This window comes from Pinus tabuliformis, chromosome 3_1 (assembly GCF_031772625.1).
Source record: "Pinus tabuliformis cultivar Carrire ecotype Pingquan chromosome 3_1, CPIR1, whole genome shotgun sequence".
NCBI lineage: Eukaryota > Viridiplantae > Streptophyta > Pinopsida > Pinales > Pinaceae > Pinus > Pinus tabuliformis.
Window position 1 is genome coordinate 441,441,886 of NC_142301.1, and position 19,265 is coordinate 441,461,150.

Consider the following 19,265-nt stretch of genomic DNA (forward strand, 5'->3'; position numbering starts at 1 on the left):
AACAATAATGAATGCCGAATATAACTATGCAGTGAGCCAATATACTTAGTTACAACTTCAGGTGTATCTAGTGCAATACCCAAATTCAGTGCTTGCTTCCTAAATTCTTCTGTAAAACTCTAAACATCTTGCCCTTTGCCTTGCCTTAAATATTGCCAATTCATTAAAGTTTTCTATTTGTATCCTAAGGGATAAAACTGTTCCTTTAATGCAGAAGTAAAATCAGACCATGAGGAAAAGAGCTTACCCACATTTTTACTGCTCTACAATTTACTCTCCCACCAAACGAGAGTTGTGTTGCCTAGCCGTAGAGAGGCCAGCTGGATTTTCGCCTCATCCTCTATGATTTGCTGAATCCTGCAATAAACCTCAATCTGCTTGAACCAATTGTTAGGCTTTTCTGCGTTACTTTCACCATTAAACATAGGAAGATCAAGTTTAACATCTAATTTTAAAAAATGTTTCTTAGATGCATCCTTTGGATTTCTCTGATTATGGTGGTGGGGGGGAGAAGAACCTTCACCACCAGAAGGAGAAGGAGGGGGTTCTTCTCCATCATTCCCATGTGCTGAACCTTGTCCTTCTGGGTTCCTCTCTTCTGTTTTTTCCAGTCTTATAACTAGTTGACTGATATTCTCTGCCGTTGAATAGAAAGTCTTTCTGAAATTGCGCTCCTCTTCAATACGAGCTTCCTCTTCAGCCATGTTTCTTTTTTGGGGTGCACACCCTGTCTTTGGATCGAAAGGTTCTAGATTCCCTTCGCCTCTTTGAAGCCTGCCTCTTGTTAGCATACAAACATGCAATTCACATCTAAAAAGCCATGCTTTGATACCACTTGATCCAGGATGTTTTCGCTTATAGATGTATAGAAAAGAATTGCATATAAAATTGCAGCTTAACACATAAATGTGCACATTTGAAAAGAAGAAGAAAACACATAAAAAGGCACAAAAGAGAACACCAAGGCTTGATAACGGAGTTCGTCCAATTTGGACTACGTCTCCGGGCCTAGCTCAACAATGGGGAGGCCTTTCTTATTAAATGGCATGAATAAACAGAATTACATTCATCAATCTGTCCATAAAGAGGCTTATACCTCCAATCTGCCTGATGGCTATGAAATGAATGCCTGAGATGGAGTGGTGTGCAGCACCAAAGCTTCCCGCAGCTGTAGAAGGGACTGGAATTGTGTAACTGTTCAAAACAGCTCAACAGATGCTCTCGGCCTCTACGAAACAACGTGTTGCAACCATTAAAATTGCCTCCTCCGTGCTCTTCCATTGATCCCTTTTATAATGGATTTCGGACAAGATCCCTTTAAAACGGGGCATGCCTAGTTAATAAGAGAGGTTGGTAGAGTGGAAGGATCGACGGGCGCAACCGTTCCTGAAAATGGCCTTTTTATCGTTGCTTTGATAAGGCTTCAAAACGTCGAAAAACACTACAAATCTGCCTAAAAACCATATGCTCGAACCTCCAAAACCATTAAATCGGGCTTATAGTCTGTATCGGGTCCACGCTGAGGTCACGAATCGGCGTTTCGCTGGTCCATAGGTCTTGTTCATGGGGAAGGGTCGACCGCCGATCGTCGATATCGACGTTCGCCGATCGCGTCGGTCCCGCTCATATATCGCCTTGATAATGGTTTCGCCAATCGGTGTATTGCCGATCCGACTGCTCGATTGCCAATATATATATATATATATACATATATATATATATATATATATATATATATATATATATATATATATATATATATATATATATATACATATATATGATATATATATATATATATATATACATATATATATATATATATACATATATATATATATATATACATATATATATATTATATATATACATATATATATATATATATATATATACATATATATATATATATATATACATATATATATATATATATACATATATATATATATATATACATATATATATATATATATATATATATATATATATATATATATATATATGACCGCCGATTGCCTCTAATCGGCCGATCCGATCTGATAAGAGATCGGCGATTGGGGGTTCCATGGCCTAATGCTTAAGTCCGCCCTCATGCGACCTCTGATTGCGATTTGCCTTTAAGGCTTTAAGACCCATTTCTAAAGGAAATTCCTCTTTTCCTTAAGGATTGAAGAACCCTTCTTTTTGCAATAACTTCATCATCCGGACTCGGATTGAAGTACCGTTTGCACCGTTGGAATCAGAAAGACGAGATCTACATTCTGGTCTTGAGTTGACTTCATTCTGATCACTTTGATTTCTGAGTTCCCATGCCATTGTATATGAAGATCCACCTAGATCATTCCAGCAGCTCGGTGCCTTGTTTTAGGCCTTAAAACAATCCTCCTTTTCAGCTGCATTAGTCCTGCGTCTAGGGCACCATAGGTATGTTTAAGATAAAGTTAGGGCCGCCTTCTAGGACTGCGTTAGGGCTGCCTTAGGATAACGTTAGGCTTCTTCCTTGAGCTCCTTAAGGTCAACGCATAGAACCCTTCCATCACATCACTGGCCTGCCTTCTTTGCTACGGCTAGGGCAACCTCTTTTCCTCCAACATCTAGGGCTTCCACTCCTAGATTTATCTTCCACTAAAACCCAAGACAAGTGGAGAGAAATCAAGATAGAAGTGTGTGTGAAATGACTCTCAAGTCATCTCCTTTTATACTAAAATGTTGAGCATATGTGGGGTTTATTTGGTTGCTGGCCAACCTTGACGAATTGTCTTATAACACAACTAAATTCATAACTCCATGAATACTTATCAGAATTGGATGATCTTTAGATCAATCCTACACCTCTCGATGAGAGGGATCTATGAAAAATATTAGTTTCCATAAATAAGACGACCCACATGGAGTTTGGTCCTAGTTGCCAATTTTAACACTAATATTTTCTTTACTTTTCAGAGCAGGCTATATAACCTTCTCATTAGCTTTAGTTTTAGTTTTTTCAATACTTTGTATGATCATATTAGGCTATATGACTTGTATATTTATGTTATTACAGTCAAATTAATAATTTTGTTAAAGACTTTACTTCTTTGTTACTGGTATGGTTTCTCTTGTGATAGACCAATAACCACAAGAGTGATGTTATTTGTTCAAAGTAATACAAAGGGTGACTAGCTTACTAAGAAATGATTTTTTTGTTAGCGTATTTGTGACTTGTGGGACTAGCCTATGAATTAAGAAAGTGTGATTAGGGGTATTTAACTCATCAAAATCATCCAAGAATCACACTTGGCCTAGTTCACAACAACCTTTAACATCACTAGATTTTTTGTGATGTCTCCTGCGACTAGCTCGACTTTTGAACTTCGACCACCTTACAAATGAAACCCTCAAAATCCAATCATATTAGCGAAACTTGAAATTGGATCATAACAATTTGTTATATCCAAATAAAAATTTGTAGAAATTAGATGCACACCATGAATGCCAATAATTATGCTGAACTATGTACATGAAATACTAATACCATGGAAGAAAATAACACTAACACTATGAACAAAAATAATTAAATGAAAAACTCATTGTAAAATGTAAAATAGTGCCCTAGTGATAACAAGGTAATATCAAATATTATTTAGTTATTTTGGTAGGCTAACACTCACTCGGGATTTGAACCATTGATCTATCAAAAGGAGTGCCTTAACAATGAACCTACTCTATCAATTCAAATCCATGTGGGCAATATCCAACATTATATATAAAAATGTAGTCTAATTATCCACTTTTTGGAATTTTTGTGAGAAAAATTTGTTAGAATCACAAGTTTGAATTATAAAGTGTGCACAACCTAAATACTCTAAAATTTTTAAGACACTAAAACCATTTATACATTAAAAAATACATTTTAAACATCAAACTTTAAATTATAAAATACTTAAAAATATATATTAAGATTTATTAAATAAAAATAAACTATATATTTATTATTCTAAATTATTTTATATTATTATTAAATTATTCTAAATATTTAATTTTAAAATTAATATTCGAATAAGTAAAAGTCTATACTCTATGACCAGATTTATGAACTTATATTAAAAGACAAAAATCATACATACACGCGCGAGAAATTTGTCTCATTCTATTTAATATAACAAGTTCATAAAAGGTAACATAGATATAAGAGAGATTTGTTTCCTAATATAGGGTTTCGAATTTTATTTATTTAAATGTTTCTATTAAAATATGACAATATTTATTTAATAATTAATAAAATATAATAATAAAAAATTGCTATTTTATCGATATGAATTTATAAAATTTAATATATATATATAATTTTATGTCGAAGGAATTATATTTTTAATAATTTAATAAAATATAATAATAAAAAAGCTAATTTAATTAGTCTAATTAATAGATAAAATGATTCTTTTCATAACAATATTTTTAGTAATTTCAAATTAAGATTTAAGAAATTTTTAAAAAATTGAGTTTAAGTTGTTTAATTTATAAAATTTTAAAGCTTTGAAGTTTTTCATGGCATTGAATCATTTATGCATTCATAAATGTATTTTAAACATCAAAGAATCACAATCTTACTTGAAATGATTTTAGTGAAAAATTCTATTTCATCTATATAAATTAGACAAAACCATAAAAATACAATTATTAAATTAATATAAAGTTAATTATTTTATAAATTCAAAAGTAATTATTTTTATATGATTAAAATATAGAATATAAATATTTTTATATATCCAAACATTATAAATAACTCCCAAGTATTTAGTGGGGCTGGAGTATATCTTAAAACTGCTTTTGTTTGGCTAAGAGCTTGTAAGGTCTTCAAGGACAACACGAAAAGTTATGCAGATATGCCCGGAGCTAGCTTTTGGGATAATCTATTTAGTGAAGGGTTTGTCTAGAAGCTGAGAGTATTTTTTTTGAAGCTTCACAGAAAAAAAGTTGAATACATCAACCATGAAAAAACAATCTGTCCCAGAGGCTATCTTTCGCCGGACATTAAAATAATTTCTTTCTTTTTTCTTCTTTAACTTAAAGAAAACAAGTTAACAACCCACATAGCTTTAACCTCAAAAAACAAGCCTCGAAAAACAGGTTAACAATCCAAGACACAGAGTCATCTACTCGTGTGATTTTCCTTAAATAAAAATTACAAATCCACCTGTACCCTCGTCCTATCTAAAAAAAAGCTCCTATCCCCGTAACTGCCACGTTAAATTACTGATTTAAAATTAATTTTTTTAACGCACAGAACCTCAAACGTCCTTATGGCAGGGTTGCTTTCTATATGCGAGCAAACATCTCTCTTGACAGCCTGCGTACGAGGCGTCAACCCTCGAGGTACTAAGAGGGAATCGACCCAACGACCTTTTGCCATCTCCCCGACTGTGAAATGCGGAAATTCCGGTCTCTAAGTACCGAGATGAAACTTGAAAAGCAGAGACAGCATCCGTCATCCGTCCGACAAGAGCTTAATGCAAGAAGAGAAGAAAAATCATGGCCCCAGCGCGGCCCACTCGGAGATTCATGGCGGATTTTGAGAGGGACGTGAACAGAATAAACTAAAACCCCAACTTTAAAAAATAAAAGCAGCCGGTCTTAAATAATTGGGTATTGGGTTAGAACGTGAAGATAAGCAATGGCCCGGTTGCCGGCAACTTCCTCCGTGCCATCGAAATTAAAGAAGAAGAAAAAAGAAAGGTGGAGGGGATATTGCCCGGATAATGACAGACTTAATAATATATTTGAATTGTTCAGCCTGCTTTGCCTGCTGGTTGAGTCCAAACCCTCCCAGTAGGTAACGCCTGCATTTCAATTCCAATTCGTGGTGTTTTTTATATGTTTGTTGCGCTGGAGGTTTTGAATTGCAGTTAGATTAGGTCTTTCTCGTGGGTTTTGTGAATTGGTTCTTCGTGGCTTCTTTAAAAAAAATATTTTTGGAAGTATTTTCTAGTAGAGAGTTCGAGTAATTGCTTGCCAGCTTTCTGTAGAAGAAGACGGATACCGTGATCGGGGTCCATGGTTTTGATTATTTTAATGTTTTTAAAGATATGCACTATCTTCGTAATCTTTGAGCCTTAATCGCGATATAAAGGTTTCTTGTCACAATTCCCGTGCTGCGATTTGTTTTTATAAGGAATTCTGGTAATAATCTGACAAATTTGCCTGTGTACCTGTTCGATTAGACAATTGGCGGAATACAAGGCCATGGATTATGCTGAATTTCATGTTCCGAAGACTGGCGGTCGAATTCTGTGAAGCTTCTGTCATTGTGATGATTTAGTTATTTATGTTTTATGCGGGGAAGGAATTTGCTTGTGGTTACTTGGTACCGACATGCCATCTTTGGAATTTACAGGAAACTTGTTGTGGTGACAGTATAGGGCGTGCATGTGCATTTTTTGGAAGATCAGCACTGCCAAACAATAGACATACATATATATATATATACATATATAAATATACATGCATAGTGGTGGCTGGAGCTATAATTGTCAGCAGTGTAGGTAAGATTAGTGTTGCTTGAGGCCGAGGTCTCCGAGCAGGGCTAATTCGAGGTATTTTGCGGGCAGGCAGATGCAAAGCAATAGTGGATTTGCCCCCCGTTTTGAAATTTAGCCTCCGGGTGGTACTGTTACCAGTTTGATAAGAGGGTTTTTGAGCTAGCTGGTCTATGGGTATTTCACAGATACTTAATGAAGCCGCTGCAAACGTTTTCTTTTGGAATTACCGTGCTAGACAGAGATCTAGTGTGGTGTTGACTATGGATATGGCAGGCTACTGTGGTCAGATTTTTGCTTGTGTTGCTGTTCGAGTAAGCTATTAGGTCAAGACAAGGTCATGAATTATGCAAAACTTCAAGTCCTATTAGGGTTGAAAAGCGTTCCAGATGAAAGAGAAGGGCATGTAGTAGCAAAACCAATGGCTTCAAATTGTTATATCACTTGAAAAATTGACACTTGCTATTGGGAATTTCAATTACTGTCGCTGATCTTTGCATTTGGAGTGCTTTCTATTATTCAATTGCATGTGAGATAATTGTTATGTTCTGTAGCTGTTAGAAAAACAGAAATTGGTGAAGGAATGTCTGGAGAAGTTGATGAAGGACATTTTGAGGATCCCTGATTTGAAATGACAGAACATTTAACATATAAGTTTCAGAGTACATTGCTTTACTGTTGTCTTTGCACAGTTATGTGGAAGTTGGAACTTACCAACTGCTTGTAGAATTCAGTAATTATCTGTTGGACATTTAAGTTACAACATTCCGAACTATGTTATCATCTTCAGGCTTCAAGTTTCTTTTCTCAGAAACAAGATTGTTGGATGATACCATTCCCAAACTGGATATCTGATCTTGTACATACAACAGGACTATCTGCAAACAATGCCTTCATTGCTGCTGTAGGTCAAGGATGAGGAGCTTCAAAGTCTTTACTCTGAAATGGTTGGCGATCAACTTCATGATTGCATGTATCTATGTGTCGACTGGAAAGCTTTCTAACATGCTTTCACTTGTGACCTCTGCGGCTTCCCCGATATGGGCTCCTTCTGGAATTGTGGTAGCATTTGTCCTTATTTTTGGATATAAAGTCTGGATTGGGATATTTATTGGAAATGTGACAATCAATATCTGGTATTTTGCTAAAAAACCGCTTCATTCGTACATACTGACGGCGGTGGCTTGTGGTGTTTCTGCATGCCTTGAGGCAATTAGCTGCGGATGGTTAATGAATCATCCCCTTCAGTTAACAGGCGGTCGTATGCGCATTGCTGTTCAGGTAAGCATTTCGTATTTATACTCTTGCTTTCAGTACTGTTAAGCTAGGATATTCTGAATGTAAGTTTTCTGTAAAAATAAGATGTAGGTTGTATCTTCCACCGTTGCCCCTACTATGAAATCTCAGAATTCAAATGTTTACAGTCTAATTTTTTTTCCCTCTGTATGCATGCCTCCTATTGTGGAAGGAATCAAGAAGGGGAACGAGTACTGTTGACACTCTACATGATGCTCTCTGGCTCTTCCTTGTAGCTCCCCTTGTGAGTTCAGTAGCTGGGACATGTAATGCTGTTGCTTTGACAGTTTTTGGTCTATCAAAGTGGAAAGGTTTCCTGATTGTATGGCCAACCTGGGTTCTTGGTGATTTGTCATCAATTCTTTGCTATACACCATGCATTCTTCATCTCTGGCATCTCTTCTATCAGGCTGCTGTACAGCTTGGTTATTGTAAAAACAATCAGGCACCAGTAAACAGTCAGTTCGATGGTGTGGAACTCAACAGAGAGCAGTCCAGTTGTGATACATTTGATGAACCACCATCCCCTGGCACCTGTGACAGTGGCATCTATTTTAATAGATGTTTTTCTCCTTCTCAAGGAGGATGTGATGATGCAAGGAACCTCAAGAAGCAAGATGGGGAATTTGAATTTGATAACGAGAATCCTCGAGATAAGGACTTTTGTTTATGGGGACATGAAAGTCCATCTGTGAAGTCGTCTCGTCGTACTGAAGTGAATCATCTGGCAAAGGGATGGTGCTGGACACTGCACCGGCATAAACTTTCACCTGGTTCTGGACGGAGTTCTTCAGCTGGAGATGTTCAGTGTGTTTCTCTTGAATGTAGCGAGACTGTCGTTAATATGGCAAAGGATGGTACATACCAGAGTAAAGAGTGCTCCACAACAAAATGTCGAACTTTTACTGATCTTTTTAACTCTGGTTAGAACATTTCTGATGAGGGCTGCGGAGGGCATAGCACTATTTGTGCTTCTTACTGTTCTGTCCCTGGTTATATTTTTTAATATGGGTGTTTCTGACAGTGAATTTGTTCAACGCTTGTCTTATTTGGTTTTTCCTGTCGTCATATGGGCATCATTCCGCTTCAATCGTGTTGGCTTGCCTCTAGCTGTGGTGGTTGTTGCAGTGATTGCAAGTGCAGGAACTGCAAAACATCATGGTCCTTTATACCGACCCAATTATGATCATGCCTTGTTGCAGGTATTAAACTGGCAAACATTGCTATTTTTCTCCATTTGTGAAGGGTCTTGTAGGAATTATGCATTCCATTCATCATTTTCTAAAATCATTTGTTCTGTAGGATCTGTGTTAACTGTTTAATCATTAAAAGATGTCCAACTGGAGGCAAAAAAACTAAAACAATAACTGAATCCCGACAGGAAGCATTCAAACTAAAAAAAAAGGTTCTAAAACAGACGAACTATACGTTGATTTTCAGCAGGTTTCCAGCATATAATATAAAATGATCATTCTTTTTCATGCTTGAGCAATCTGTTGGCATTTTTGAACATTCTATTGGGTTGCAAATGATGTTACTCTTACACCTTGTTCAGCTCCAGAACCTGATGCTGTGGAATCTCTACTAGTCTTTATTGATGACTCATAACCTTCATTACATGCATAAGGAAAACTTTTATTGATCAAAATTGATCACTATGTTGCCTATATGATAGGCACTAGAAATCTAAGTTGGCTTTTGACCTTTGTTGCTCTGAGAAGTTTCAACATGCAATGCGGGAACCTTGCATTGCAATCTGGCTCATTATCGTGTAACAGGATATTGAATGTGCTTTATCTCATATGTATTCTTAAATGATCTGGGACAGGCAGAGGACCCATGATACTTCAGATTCCAAACCCTTGTGATCCTAGGTTTTGTTTCGCGCTCCCCCCCCCAGTAGGTTGACTTACCTCTTAAAGACACAAGTAGGCAGATCAGCACTAGCTGGCCCCAGAGTTGGGCTTCCCCTCTTCAATACATTACTCAAGTTTGTTTGGGCAACCAGGCTTTCATCCAGATTTCATCCCCATGGTCTTTTATGTTAAGAGAGCTAGGGTTTCATGCTCTTGTGTTGCCCCCTAGGATCATGTAGTGAGGCATTCTCAATCTCAGCCAACTCTAGGAGGATATCATCCACAAGTGAATTGGCTCTTTCACAGTTGCTTGTCCTCGGTAGCCAGCTCCAGCTTTAGCAGGCCTTGACATTCTCTCTTCTGTTTGACATTGAGACTCATCAGTTTCTAGTATCTTTCTTGCACTTGCTTTCTAGTATTTTATATGCTTTTAGCTAGACAAGGTTCTTTATCTTTTCCTGCTTTTATTATTGCTCTAGTAGATCCTTTCACACTCACACTTTGTACCTAAACTGTATATACTCCTTTAGTCCCATTGACCTGCTTTTGTGGTCATTTGTTGTACATTAACAAAATGATTTTGTCTCATCGTATTATCTTGATCTTTGACCTATCTCTGCATTATTTCTATTTGGTGTTTGACATTGTGATTTGCCCACATGTTGATTTCTAACACAAACATCTACATCGATTAAGAGAAAAAAAAGAAAAGACTTAAACTGCATTTCCATACCGTAGAAAATAGGAAAGAAAGAAAACAAATTAAAACAAAACAAAGCTTACTTAGCATTCTGGTCTTCCTTTATTGGAGAACAGTGTCAAAGCCAAATATTTCAGTGGCAAGCCTATGCATCTCCATCTCTTACTTAATGGTTGAGCGATACACTTGATTTGGCACCATTCCTTGAAGACATGTGAGTGATCCATGCATAACAAAACATCAAAATTATAACCACATGAGAAAGAGAAAGTGGGGTTGAGGAAGAGCCTTGTTGTATGACAAGACATTGAGCATATTGTTACATCGTTCATCAATCAAATGTCGGATCATGATTTGTTTTTTATATTCCTGTTCATCTTGTCTATATAATGAGTATATAAAGCTTCTTTGGCCCTATCCATGGCTCTCTTGCAGTTAGCCCATTGCATGCTTTTCCACATCTACTAAACAAAAAGCCTTTACCAAAAATTCAGTAATTTTGCATGCCTTCTCATCTACTGCGTAGAGTGACTTGCTGCACATCAGCTTAGCAATGCCTTGCTGTTTGTTTTCGGATAAATGAACGAGCCAAATATTTCAGTGGCGAGCCTATACATCTCTATCTCTTATGTAATGGTTGAGCGATACACTTGATTTGGCACCATTCCTTGAAGACATGTGAGGGATCCATGCATAACCTCAACATCAAAATTATAACCACACGAGCAAGAGAAAGCAGGGTTGAGGAAGAGCCTTGTTGTCTGACAAGACATTGAGCATATTGTTACATTGTTCATCAATCAAATGTCGGATCATGATTTGTTTTTTATATTCCAGTTCATCTTGTCTATATAATAAGTATATAAAGCTTCTTTTGCCCTATCCATGGCCCTCTTGCAGTTAGCCCATTGCATGCTTTTCCACATCTACTAAGCAAAAAGCCTTTACCAAAAATTCAGTAATTTTGCATGCCTTCTCATCTACTGTGTAGAGTGACTTGCTGCACATCAGCTTAGCAATTCCTTGCTGTTTGTTTTTGGATAAATGAACGAGCATGCCATTCATCTAAAATGAATGTTCTGTTCACCTCTAACATACAAATGAGGAGAGATTAAAGAGAAACAGAACTAGTAGTGAAATGTGTGATTGTCGATTGCATTGACTTCTTTTTTCATGTGAATTTTCTCATTAGGGCAAGAATAGAGGCATGATCATATATGCTTCAATCCGATTCATTGATATTATTGATATAACAAATTTTGTCCATATCCTTTAAAGTCAAATTTACGTAATGGTTGGCAACTCTATTGCAGGAATGCCTACGCAGGTAGTGTACAGTACCTGAAATCCTTGGAAATGTTGAAATGGGTACAAAATGGCCTGGGAATGAGCTCGACCATATTGTACGATGTTTCACAATTTGGAAATAACATACAATATGGCTGAGGTTGTTTTTGAGCTGTTACAGCGTTTTTTTTTTAAATTTTTTTTTTATGAATGTTGCTTGCCTACCTAAGCTCCCATGAATGGTATGGGACCCATTGGGAGCTTGAAAATTCTCAATCAATGATTTACAAAGACATCTAATTAGTTTATAAACCTACTTAATTAATTTATAGATTCATTTGAAAATACTATTAGAAATCTGTAGAAAGTTAGAAACCCTAACAACCTCTCTTTGTGTTAATTTTAGGATAACAATGGTAAGTTATATGCTTAGAGCAATTTTACTTCAATTTCTTTAGTAGCCCAATATCAATATCCAGTTCAGCAATCACATCATCATGATCTTAAAATGCAGATAGAACATAAACAATAACAGTATAAGACAAGCCAACACAAGAGGACACAAGATATGGCACCAGCCAGGGACAAACCCCAACATGGGGAAACCCTTGATCAATTCTTCTTATAATTCTTCAAAAGTTCAGCAGAGAGAGAGTACAATTTACAATATTCACTTGATCAATCTGATCAGTCAAAACAGCAGAAACAGAAAGCCCTAACCTGAAAGTCAATGCTGGTCAACAGGGCTGAAATAGACCTCCACTACATCTCGGTCAACTCAGCCTCCAACAACAAGATAATGCAGCGCAAAACAGTCCGAAAATAACCAGTCAAACCTGGTCAACAGAAGTCAACACAGCAACCAGAACTAGGGCAGTCAATGCTGGTCAACACTGGGGTCAAACAGCCTCAGTTTTCGTGCCTAGAATTGCGGCATGCCCAAACAGAAGTCTCCCTCACAAAACCGCAGTCAAATAGGGTCAACGCTGGTCAAAGTCAGCCCCCTGAAATTTCAGTCAAATCTGGTTGACGCAGCAGCTAGAAAATCAGACCTTCCTTCGCACGTGTGGAGAGAGAGAGAGGCCCATAAATCTGTACCCAATCAAGATGAGAGAGAGAAAGATGAATGAGAGTGATGTGTGTCCAAATGAGGATGAGGCATCATGTATTTATAGGTAAACGTTGAGGATGAATATACGTGACTGTTGGGCTTCTGAACCTACACGAGTTTGCTGGCCGACCTTGACAATTTGTCCATAATCAAAATAAATTCATAACTTCATTTTACATGTCAGAATTGGATGATCTTTAGAGCAATCCTACACCTCTCGGAAAGAGGAATCCAAGAAAAATATCAGCTGCCTCATAAGAGCTGTCCAAAGTGATGTTTGGCCCTAGTTGCCAAATTTAACACTTTGTCTATAAGAAACCATTTCATTTTACTCATTCTTCACACTTTCTTCAGCAAGAAGGGTTTCATATAGAGCAACAAAAATTTCACTGGTGTTCTGAAGCATCAGGAGCGAGTTTTTGTTTCATTTTGAGCAATGTGATGGTTGCAAGCAGGAAGAGCAATGGTTGTGGGCAGCCTTCTCTTTGGTGAGCAGATTTTTTTTCTGTTTTTCCAGTATTCATGGCTTCTTGAAGTGGCATTTCTCATGTCTGTAAACCCTCTCATCCAAGTAGGCAACAAGAATATTATCCTCTTCGCAAATATGCTACTAAACTCAAACAATTGGGTGTTGGGTTTTCATGTGAATGGAAGTGTAATTTATGAAATAATGGTAAGATCTTCAAGGTCCCTTACACAAGAGTGAAGGCTCATATTTTGTGTGGAGGGCTAAAGGTGTTGATGTTTGTGCACATATCTGAAATCTGGAGGTGAGGGCCAAATTTGAGAAAGAGCTTAATGATGCTCAAAAAGTTGAAAGACAAAAGAAGCAATATTGGTAGCAATGTTGTTAAATAGGGTATTTCTACATAGTTCGAACACCTTAAGCAACTTCCCACACAAATAGATCAAAGGTTGGTAAACTGGTGTATTATGTGGTTAAGACCCTCAAAGAGGGAAATAATCCATGACCCCAACCAATGCAGCCACTTGAGGTAATATGTTTATGCAAAAGGAAAACAATTTTATGAGTTTTTCACTATTGATCAATAATGATCCTTTATACTCTTTAAATAGAGTTCATGGATCGAATGGGTGTGAAGCTTTTATTCAATATAACTCTTAGTGTCAAGGAGAATATGAACCCTTGGATCACTTTAACTCTAGAACATATTGTGACAGTTAGATTACATAACTACCAATGCATGCTAATGCATGCTAAGGAAGTACACTAACGAAACCCACTTTACCTAAGGACACATTAGACCAAGTTGATCTTAACTAACTCCCAAGTGTTTAAACTTTAAATATATTAACACCTCCCAAGAAGAATGATCTAGATTGGATCATTATATTATATGCCATCCGTCTTGATGCTTGCAACTTTAAGAGTGGAAATAATCGGGGGAATCAGCTCAGAGGACCATTTTTACTGATGGGTCCGAGTTTCACAAATTGGGGTATGAAACCTTCCAGAATAGTTTGAGGCATTAAACGATGCTTTTTGGGGGGTATAGCTTTTCTACTTTAGCACAACATCCCCTAGCGGTAGTCTACACTTAGATACCTATCCAATGATGCAAGAAAGATCTCAAACATAGTCTGTTAGTAAAAGTTATGCCACCTGGAATTTTACCTTCATGTTTTGACCACCTTGATTCAAAAGGATGCTACACTAGCCCCCATGATTCATGGAAAAGGGGCTAGCCACGTGATCATGATGAAGAAGACTCTAGAAGAGTCAATATTGTAATTTTAGTTAAGAGTTGAAGGAGTCAAACTTAACCACTAGTAGGCTATCAAGCTGTGTTATAACCAGGCCACTAGGAGGAAAAGGGGTTTTATTCTATTTGAGTGCATTTTGTTCCATAGACGTATAAAGTGGCTAAGAGTGGATAGAGAGAGAGAAAACAGACAAGGATTGTGTACAGTAGCAACTCACGGGTCACAGGTCTTACTTCTTTGTGCTTTCATCCATTTCCATTCAGAGAAAGAGAGAGCAAAGCAACATCACCTTCTAGCTGTGTTTTCTCCTGTAAGGGTTTCTCTGATCATATCTTGTGTTCATTGTGGTTTGTGAGTTTTATTTCGTTGTTGTTTATTTTCCATATTTTATTTATCTATTGCATGCATAAGCCTAACACAATAATTAATGAATCCATAAATCTAAGGAAAAAATTAGCCCTCATAGTGTAGATTTTGGATTTTCAAATATATTTTAGTAGATCTATTGTGATGAATTGTCCAGTGGAACATCCATGGTAGTTTACGGATCATGTAAGTATTAGAGCAGGTGTTTCTTATTGAATTTCCATGACCTTGGGTCTAGGTTAGAGTCTTAAAATCACTAACCCTACCAAACCAAGAATCTCAACCATAAAGTATTTTGCACATCGGAGATATGAAGCAGTGAATCACATATGCACAAATATACACACTTTTTAACAAATTTGTACAATCCCAATCTTTGTTATATTAAATCAAATCTGAATAATACAACAGTCTATGGTATACAAGATACAATGACAAACTTCGCTGCAGCTTCGATGTCGTATCTTGTCCTGCGGTCCTTCGTTTCCGTACTGCTCCCTAGTAGTGCCTTAGTCCATCAGGGCCACCACACATCGAAACTCTAGGAGGGTTGCCCTCTAACATTGTTGCAAGTCACTTTTGTAGAGTGTACATGGGTTGATCCAATTTGCTCTCTGGGTAGGCCTAATTCCCAAGCTCCAACTGCCAGGCTAGCAAGTACCTTGTCCATCAAGGTATTGCACTTCGGCACCAATCTTCACCCAACCTTCAAATGCTCTTTATCACTTCAAGATAGCTCGTCTAGGGCTACTTTGGGCTATCAACACGCTGCCCTCCAATAGACCAATGATGCCCAATACTACACTGCTGGGTCTACTCCTAAGAAGACTCTTCACCTCCTCAGAAGATCATCCACATGGCACCAACAGGCTGCAATGTCACGATCCATTTCTTGTCAACACTTTGACCCAACAATCCTCCTAAAAAACACAGCTGTCACCACTATTTGTACTGCTGCTCCTGCAATTCTGGTTAGGGCATGTACAACAACCATTAACCCACCACACAATCAACAATCTAAGCCCTCAAGGGCTACGATCCCACTTTGGAGAGGCTCCTCCTATGCTACGTTGCCCTCTTAAGGTCCTGTCCACCTTAATGCAACCCTTAAACCATCTCCAGGTGCTTGCTATGGCCTGCGGCCTAGTGCAACAGCTTGCTGTAGTTGTTACCTCCTCTAAAATGTGCCCAAACAAGCTCCCTCATAGCACTCTAATGTCCCTCCTACTCCCCGACCTATTTGCCCAGCACCTTGGCCCTTGAAACATCCTTCACGGATTTGTTTTGACCCTAAAATAGTCCCTCAACTAAATCCACACTCCCACACAGCTCTCGGCCTCCAATACAGACTTGTCCCACGTTGTTCCTTGACCCTTTCTTGCTGCGGCTAGGCATTTGATTTCAGAGCTATCTCTTGGAGGAATGTCACTCACTTGGATGATCTAAAACAATTCATCTCGCTCTTTATTCATACTAAACAAAGGGGCTCCAATGAATAGATGAAGAGACACATCTATTGGAGTAATTTACATCAAGTCTACATGACTTGAAAACCAATAATTAATTGTCAACTTCAAAAATTCATTTCTCCACTTCTACATCTCAGAATTCGACGATTCTCGAAGCGTTGGATTCTTCTTTCCGCCTTCTATCATCTCATGCCATCACATGTAGAAATGTGTCTCCGAAATTGCCCCAAACACGTCTGGGTGCAAACCCCATATTTGTGTTCCAAGCCCACAAGTGACCCTTGTGGTGCTTTTCCCTCCAAACCCAGAAACCTAGGGCTTGGAGTACCTCCCAAGCTACACAAATCAACATTTTTGGGTATTTTGTGAGAGGTTGTAGAGGATCCAGATCGGTTTAAGCATAAAGCTATAAAACCCTAGCCATGGTTGACAAATCTACTAATAACGCTTGAGATCAGAGACAGGAGAGGTTCTCGAGCTGGGAAGAACAGGTCGCAAATATAAGCTATAACATGAATCTCCTTATGGTAGCTTTGGGGAACAAGTTGGGAATCAGAGAAGATGAAGGTTCCAACTTGGAGGTAGATTAGAGGAGAGATCAGGAAAATCTAGAGAGGGAGTCTAAGAAAGAACCTGAGAAGAAACAACCCCGGTTTGAGTGTGTTAAAATTGGCAGCTAGGGCCAAACTCCATGTGGGTCATCTTATTTATGGCAGCTGATATTTTTCTTCGATTCCTCTCATCGAAAGGTGTAGGATTGATCTAACGATCATTCAATTCTGACATGTATTCATGGAGATATGAGTTTATTTGTATTTCTTGACAATTTGTCAAGGTCGGCCAGCAAGTAAAGTAGTGTTGCACACACCCATCTAAACCTCAACGTGGCATATAAGTAGAGGAGACCTTGAGGCATTATCACACTCATCTCATCTCCACATCTCTTCTCTCTCCTAGCTTGTTTGGGTATGCGTAGGAGGAGCTTCTCTCTCTTACGTGGGAAGAAAGAGGACACAATTAAGAGCCGCAGTTGTGACGTGGGTGCAGGAGGACGCAGGAAGGCGAATCAACATTGTTTTGGGTTGACCGAGGTGCTAGAGGATTGCATTGACCAGCGTGTATACACCCTTCAATGCGGATTTGTAAGGGGAGCCTTTAACTTGCTGGCCACAGTTCAGATCAACCTTTATTGACCTCTGTTTGATCACAATTTTGGGACAGCGTTGACTGGTTAGGGCTGACTGCAGGAGATGATATGTTGACTATTGTTTTGACCATGTTTTGAGGACTATTTTGGGTTGCTATATATTGCTGTTGGAGGCTGAGTTCTCCTTGTTTGTCTTGAGGTCACTTGAGAGCTGTTTGACCAGCTTTGACCTTGCTGATTTGGATTACACTACTTCTGTTGTAAAATCACATATTTGTGATATTGTACTATCTCTCTCTCTGCTGAATTATTGAAGAATATAGACGAATTGATCAAAGGGTTTCCCCACATTGGGGTTTGTCCCTGGATGGTGCCACATCTTGTGTCTCTTGTCTTGGCTTGTCTTCTGTTGTTTTCATTTATGTTCTATCAGCCTTTTACTATCATGTTAACGTGATTGCTATACTGGAAATTGGTATTGAGCTAATAAGATTTGAAGTAAATTGCTCTTAAGAATAGAACATACCATAAATTAACAGAGTGCTATGAACTATTCACAGTCCTTGCTCAAGATGGAAGCAAAGGTTGACATCAAGCCATATCAAGATGAGATGGACACTTTGAAGTTAAATCATTGGTTGCAGTGGTTCAAGGTTTATTTTAATGTTCACCACATAGAGGAAGAGTATAAAATTTCATTTGCATGTTTGAAATTAGAGGGCCATGCCTCAACCTAATGGGAAAACAATACAAAAACTCCGAGACTAGAGGGAGATCCTCCAGTGACTAAGTGGGAGGATCTCAAATCTCTTATAAAGTCACAATTCTACCCTATCGAGTATGTAGATGAGTGGCATTACTTTAGCCTTAGACAGAAGTAGAGTGTATAGATTTTAGGAAGATGGCAAGTATGCTGGGTATCTCCCCAAATAACCCATACGTACTCGCCTAGTATTTTGGGGGCTCTACACAACCATTTGCGAAAGTAAGTGATGTTGTTCAATCCCAGAACAATGGATGAGGCTTGTATAGACACGGTATATGGAGAACATAGGCTAGAAGAAAGGGAAATCAAATGGGTCAAAGTAGAAGGAGCACCAAGAAGTTTCCAGAGAGAGGAAAAAGAAGTGGAAAGGGGGAAAAGACAAAAAGACAATAGGTACAACACACTAATGCAAAGATCCCAACAACAACCATAGCATTGATGGTCATACATAGGAGAAGTGTTGGAAGTTGCATCTAGAGTTCAACTCGAAGAACTTAAAGAAATATTATAAGAAGAAAATCTCATGGCCATTGATTTGAGCAACCAAGTGGAAAACAACTTGGATGTGGATGAGAAGTTTTTTTGTACATTAGTGTAGAAGGGGCTGAATTTGAGTAGCCCTCAACAACAGGAAGAAACGAAATGATCAGATTTTTCCATGAAAAGATATAGGTCAAGAGGATGAAAAATGATGCTCTATTGGACTCAGGATCATAAGTGAATCTCATAGCAGTAGATCTAATCAAGAATTTAGGATTGGAGACTCATGACAATCCTAGCCCATATCCATTGGGTTGGGTCTGTTACCCACCAAAAGTGGGTGATCCTTAGGGGAAATTTTTCTCCTATTCATCTCTTCCTACCGACAACCAGTAGCCCCTAACAACTACCCTGTAGTTGATGTGATGCGCCATTCATATCTCTACCACCTGCATTAGTCATATGTCTCCTCGCCCGTTTGCCAAGAGCACATGTTGGAAAGTGGGCTTTTGATCAAAATGTGCTTTATTCATTTTGTAATTTG

The 19,265-nt window shown here is 38.0% G+C and overlaps 2 protein-coding genes across 2 annotated transcripts in view; both read left to right on the forward strand.

The window, feature by feature from the left end:
• Positions 1 to 5,381: 5,381 nt before the first annotated feature.
• Positions 5,382 to 8,742, forward strand: LOC149187647 (uncharacterized). The gene is made up of 2 exons (XM_089409726.1): positions 5,382 to 7,799; positions 7,987 to 8,742. Exons 1-2 carry the CDS (start codon positions 7,434 to 7,436, stop codon positions 8,740 to 8,742), a joined length of 1,122 nt encoding a protein of 373 aa, XP_089265852.1. The 5' UTR covers positions 5,382 to 7,433.
• A 2-nt stretch (positions 8,743 to 8,744) lies between these two features.
• The window catches only part of LOC149187648 (histidine protein kinase NIK1-like), a 328,474-nt gene continuing 317,953 nt past the window's right edge, over positions 8,745 to 19,265 (forward strand). Inside the window, exon 1 of the mRNA XM_089411420.1 lies at positions 8,745 to 9,016. Within this exon, the coding sequence (XP_089267546.1) occupies positions 8,753 to 9,016 (264 nt within the window). The 5' untranslated portion in view covers positions 8,745 to 8,752. The remainder of the gene's footprint in view (positions 9,017 to 19,265) is intronic.

What these genes read in the sequence shown, in the direction of transcription:
- LOC149187647 (XM_089409726.1), top strand. Translation starts at nt 7,434, where the DNA reads ATGAGGAGCTTCAAAGTCTTTACTCTGAAATGGTTGGCGATCAACTTC. An exon ending in GTATGCGCATTGCTGTTCAG is followed by an intron (nt 7,800 to 7,986) that starts GTAAGCATTTCG and finishes CTATTGTGGAAG; the next exon opens with GAATCAAGAAGGGGAACGAG.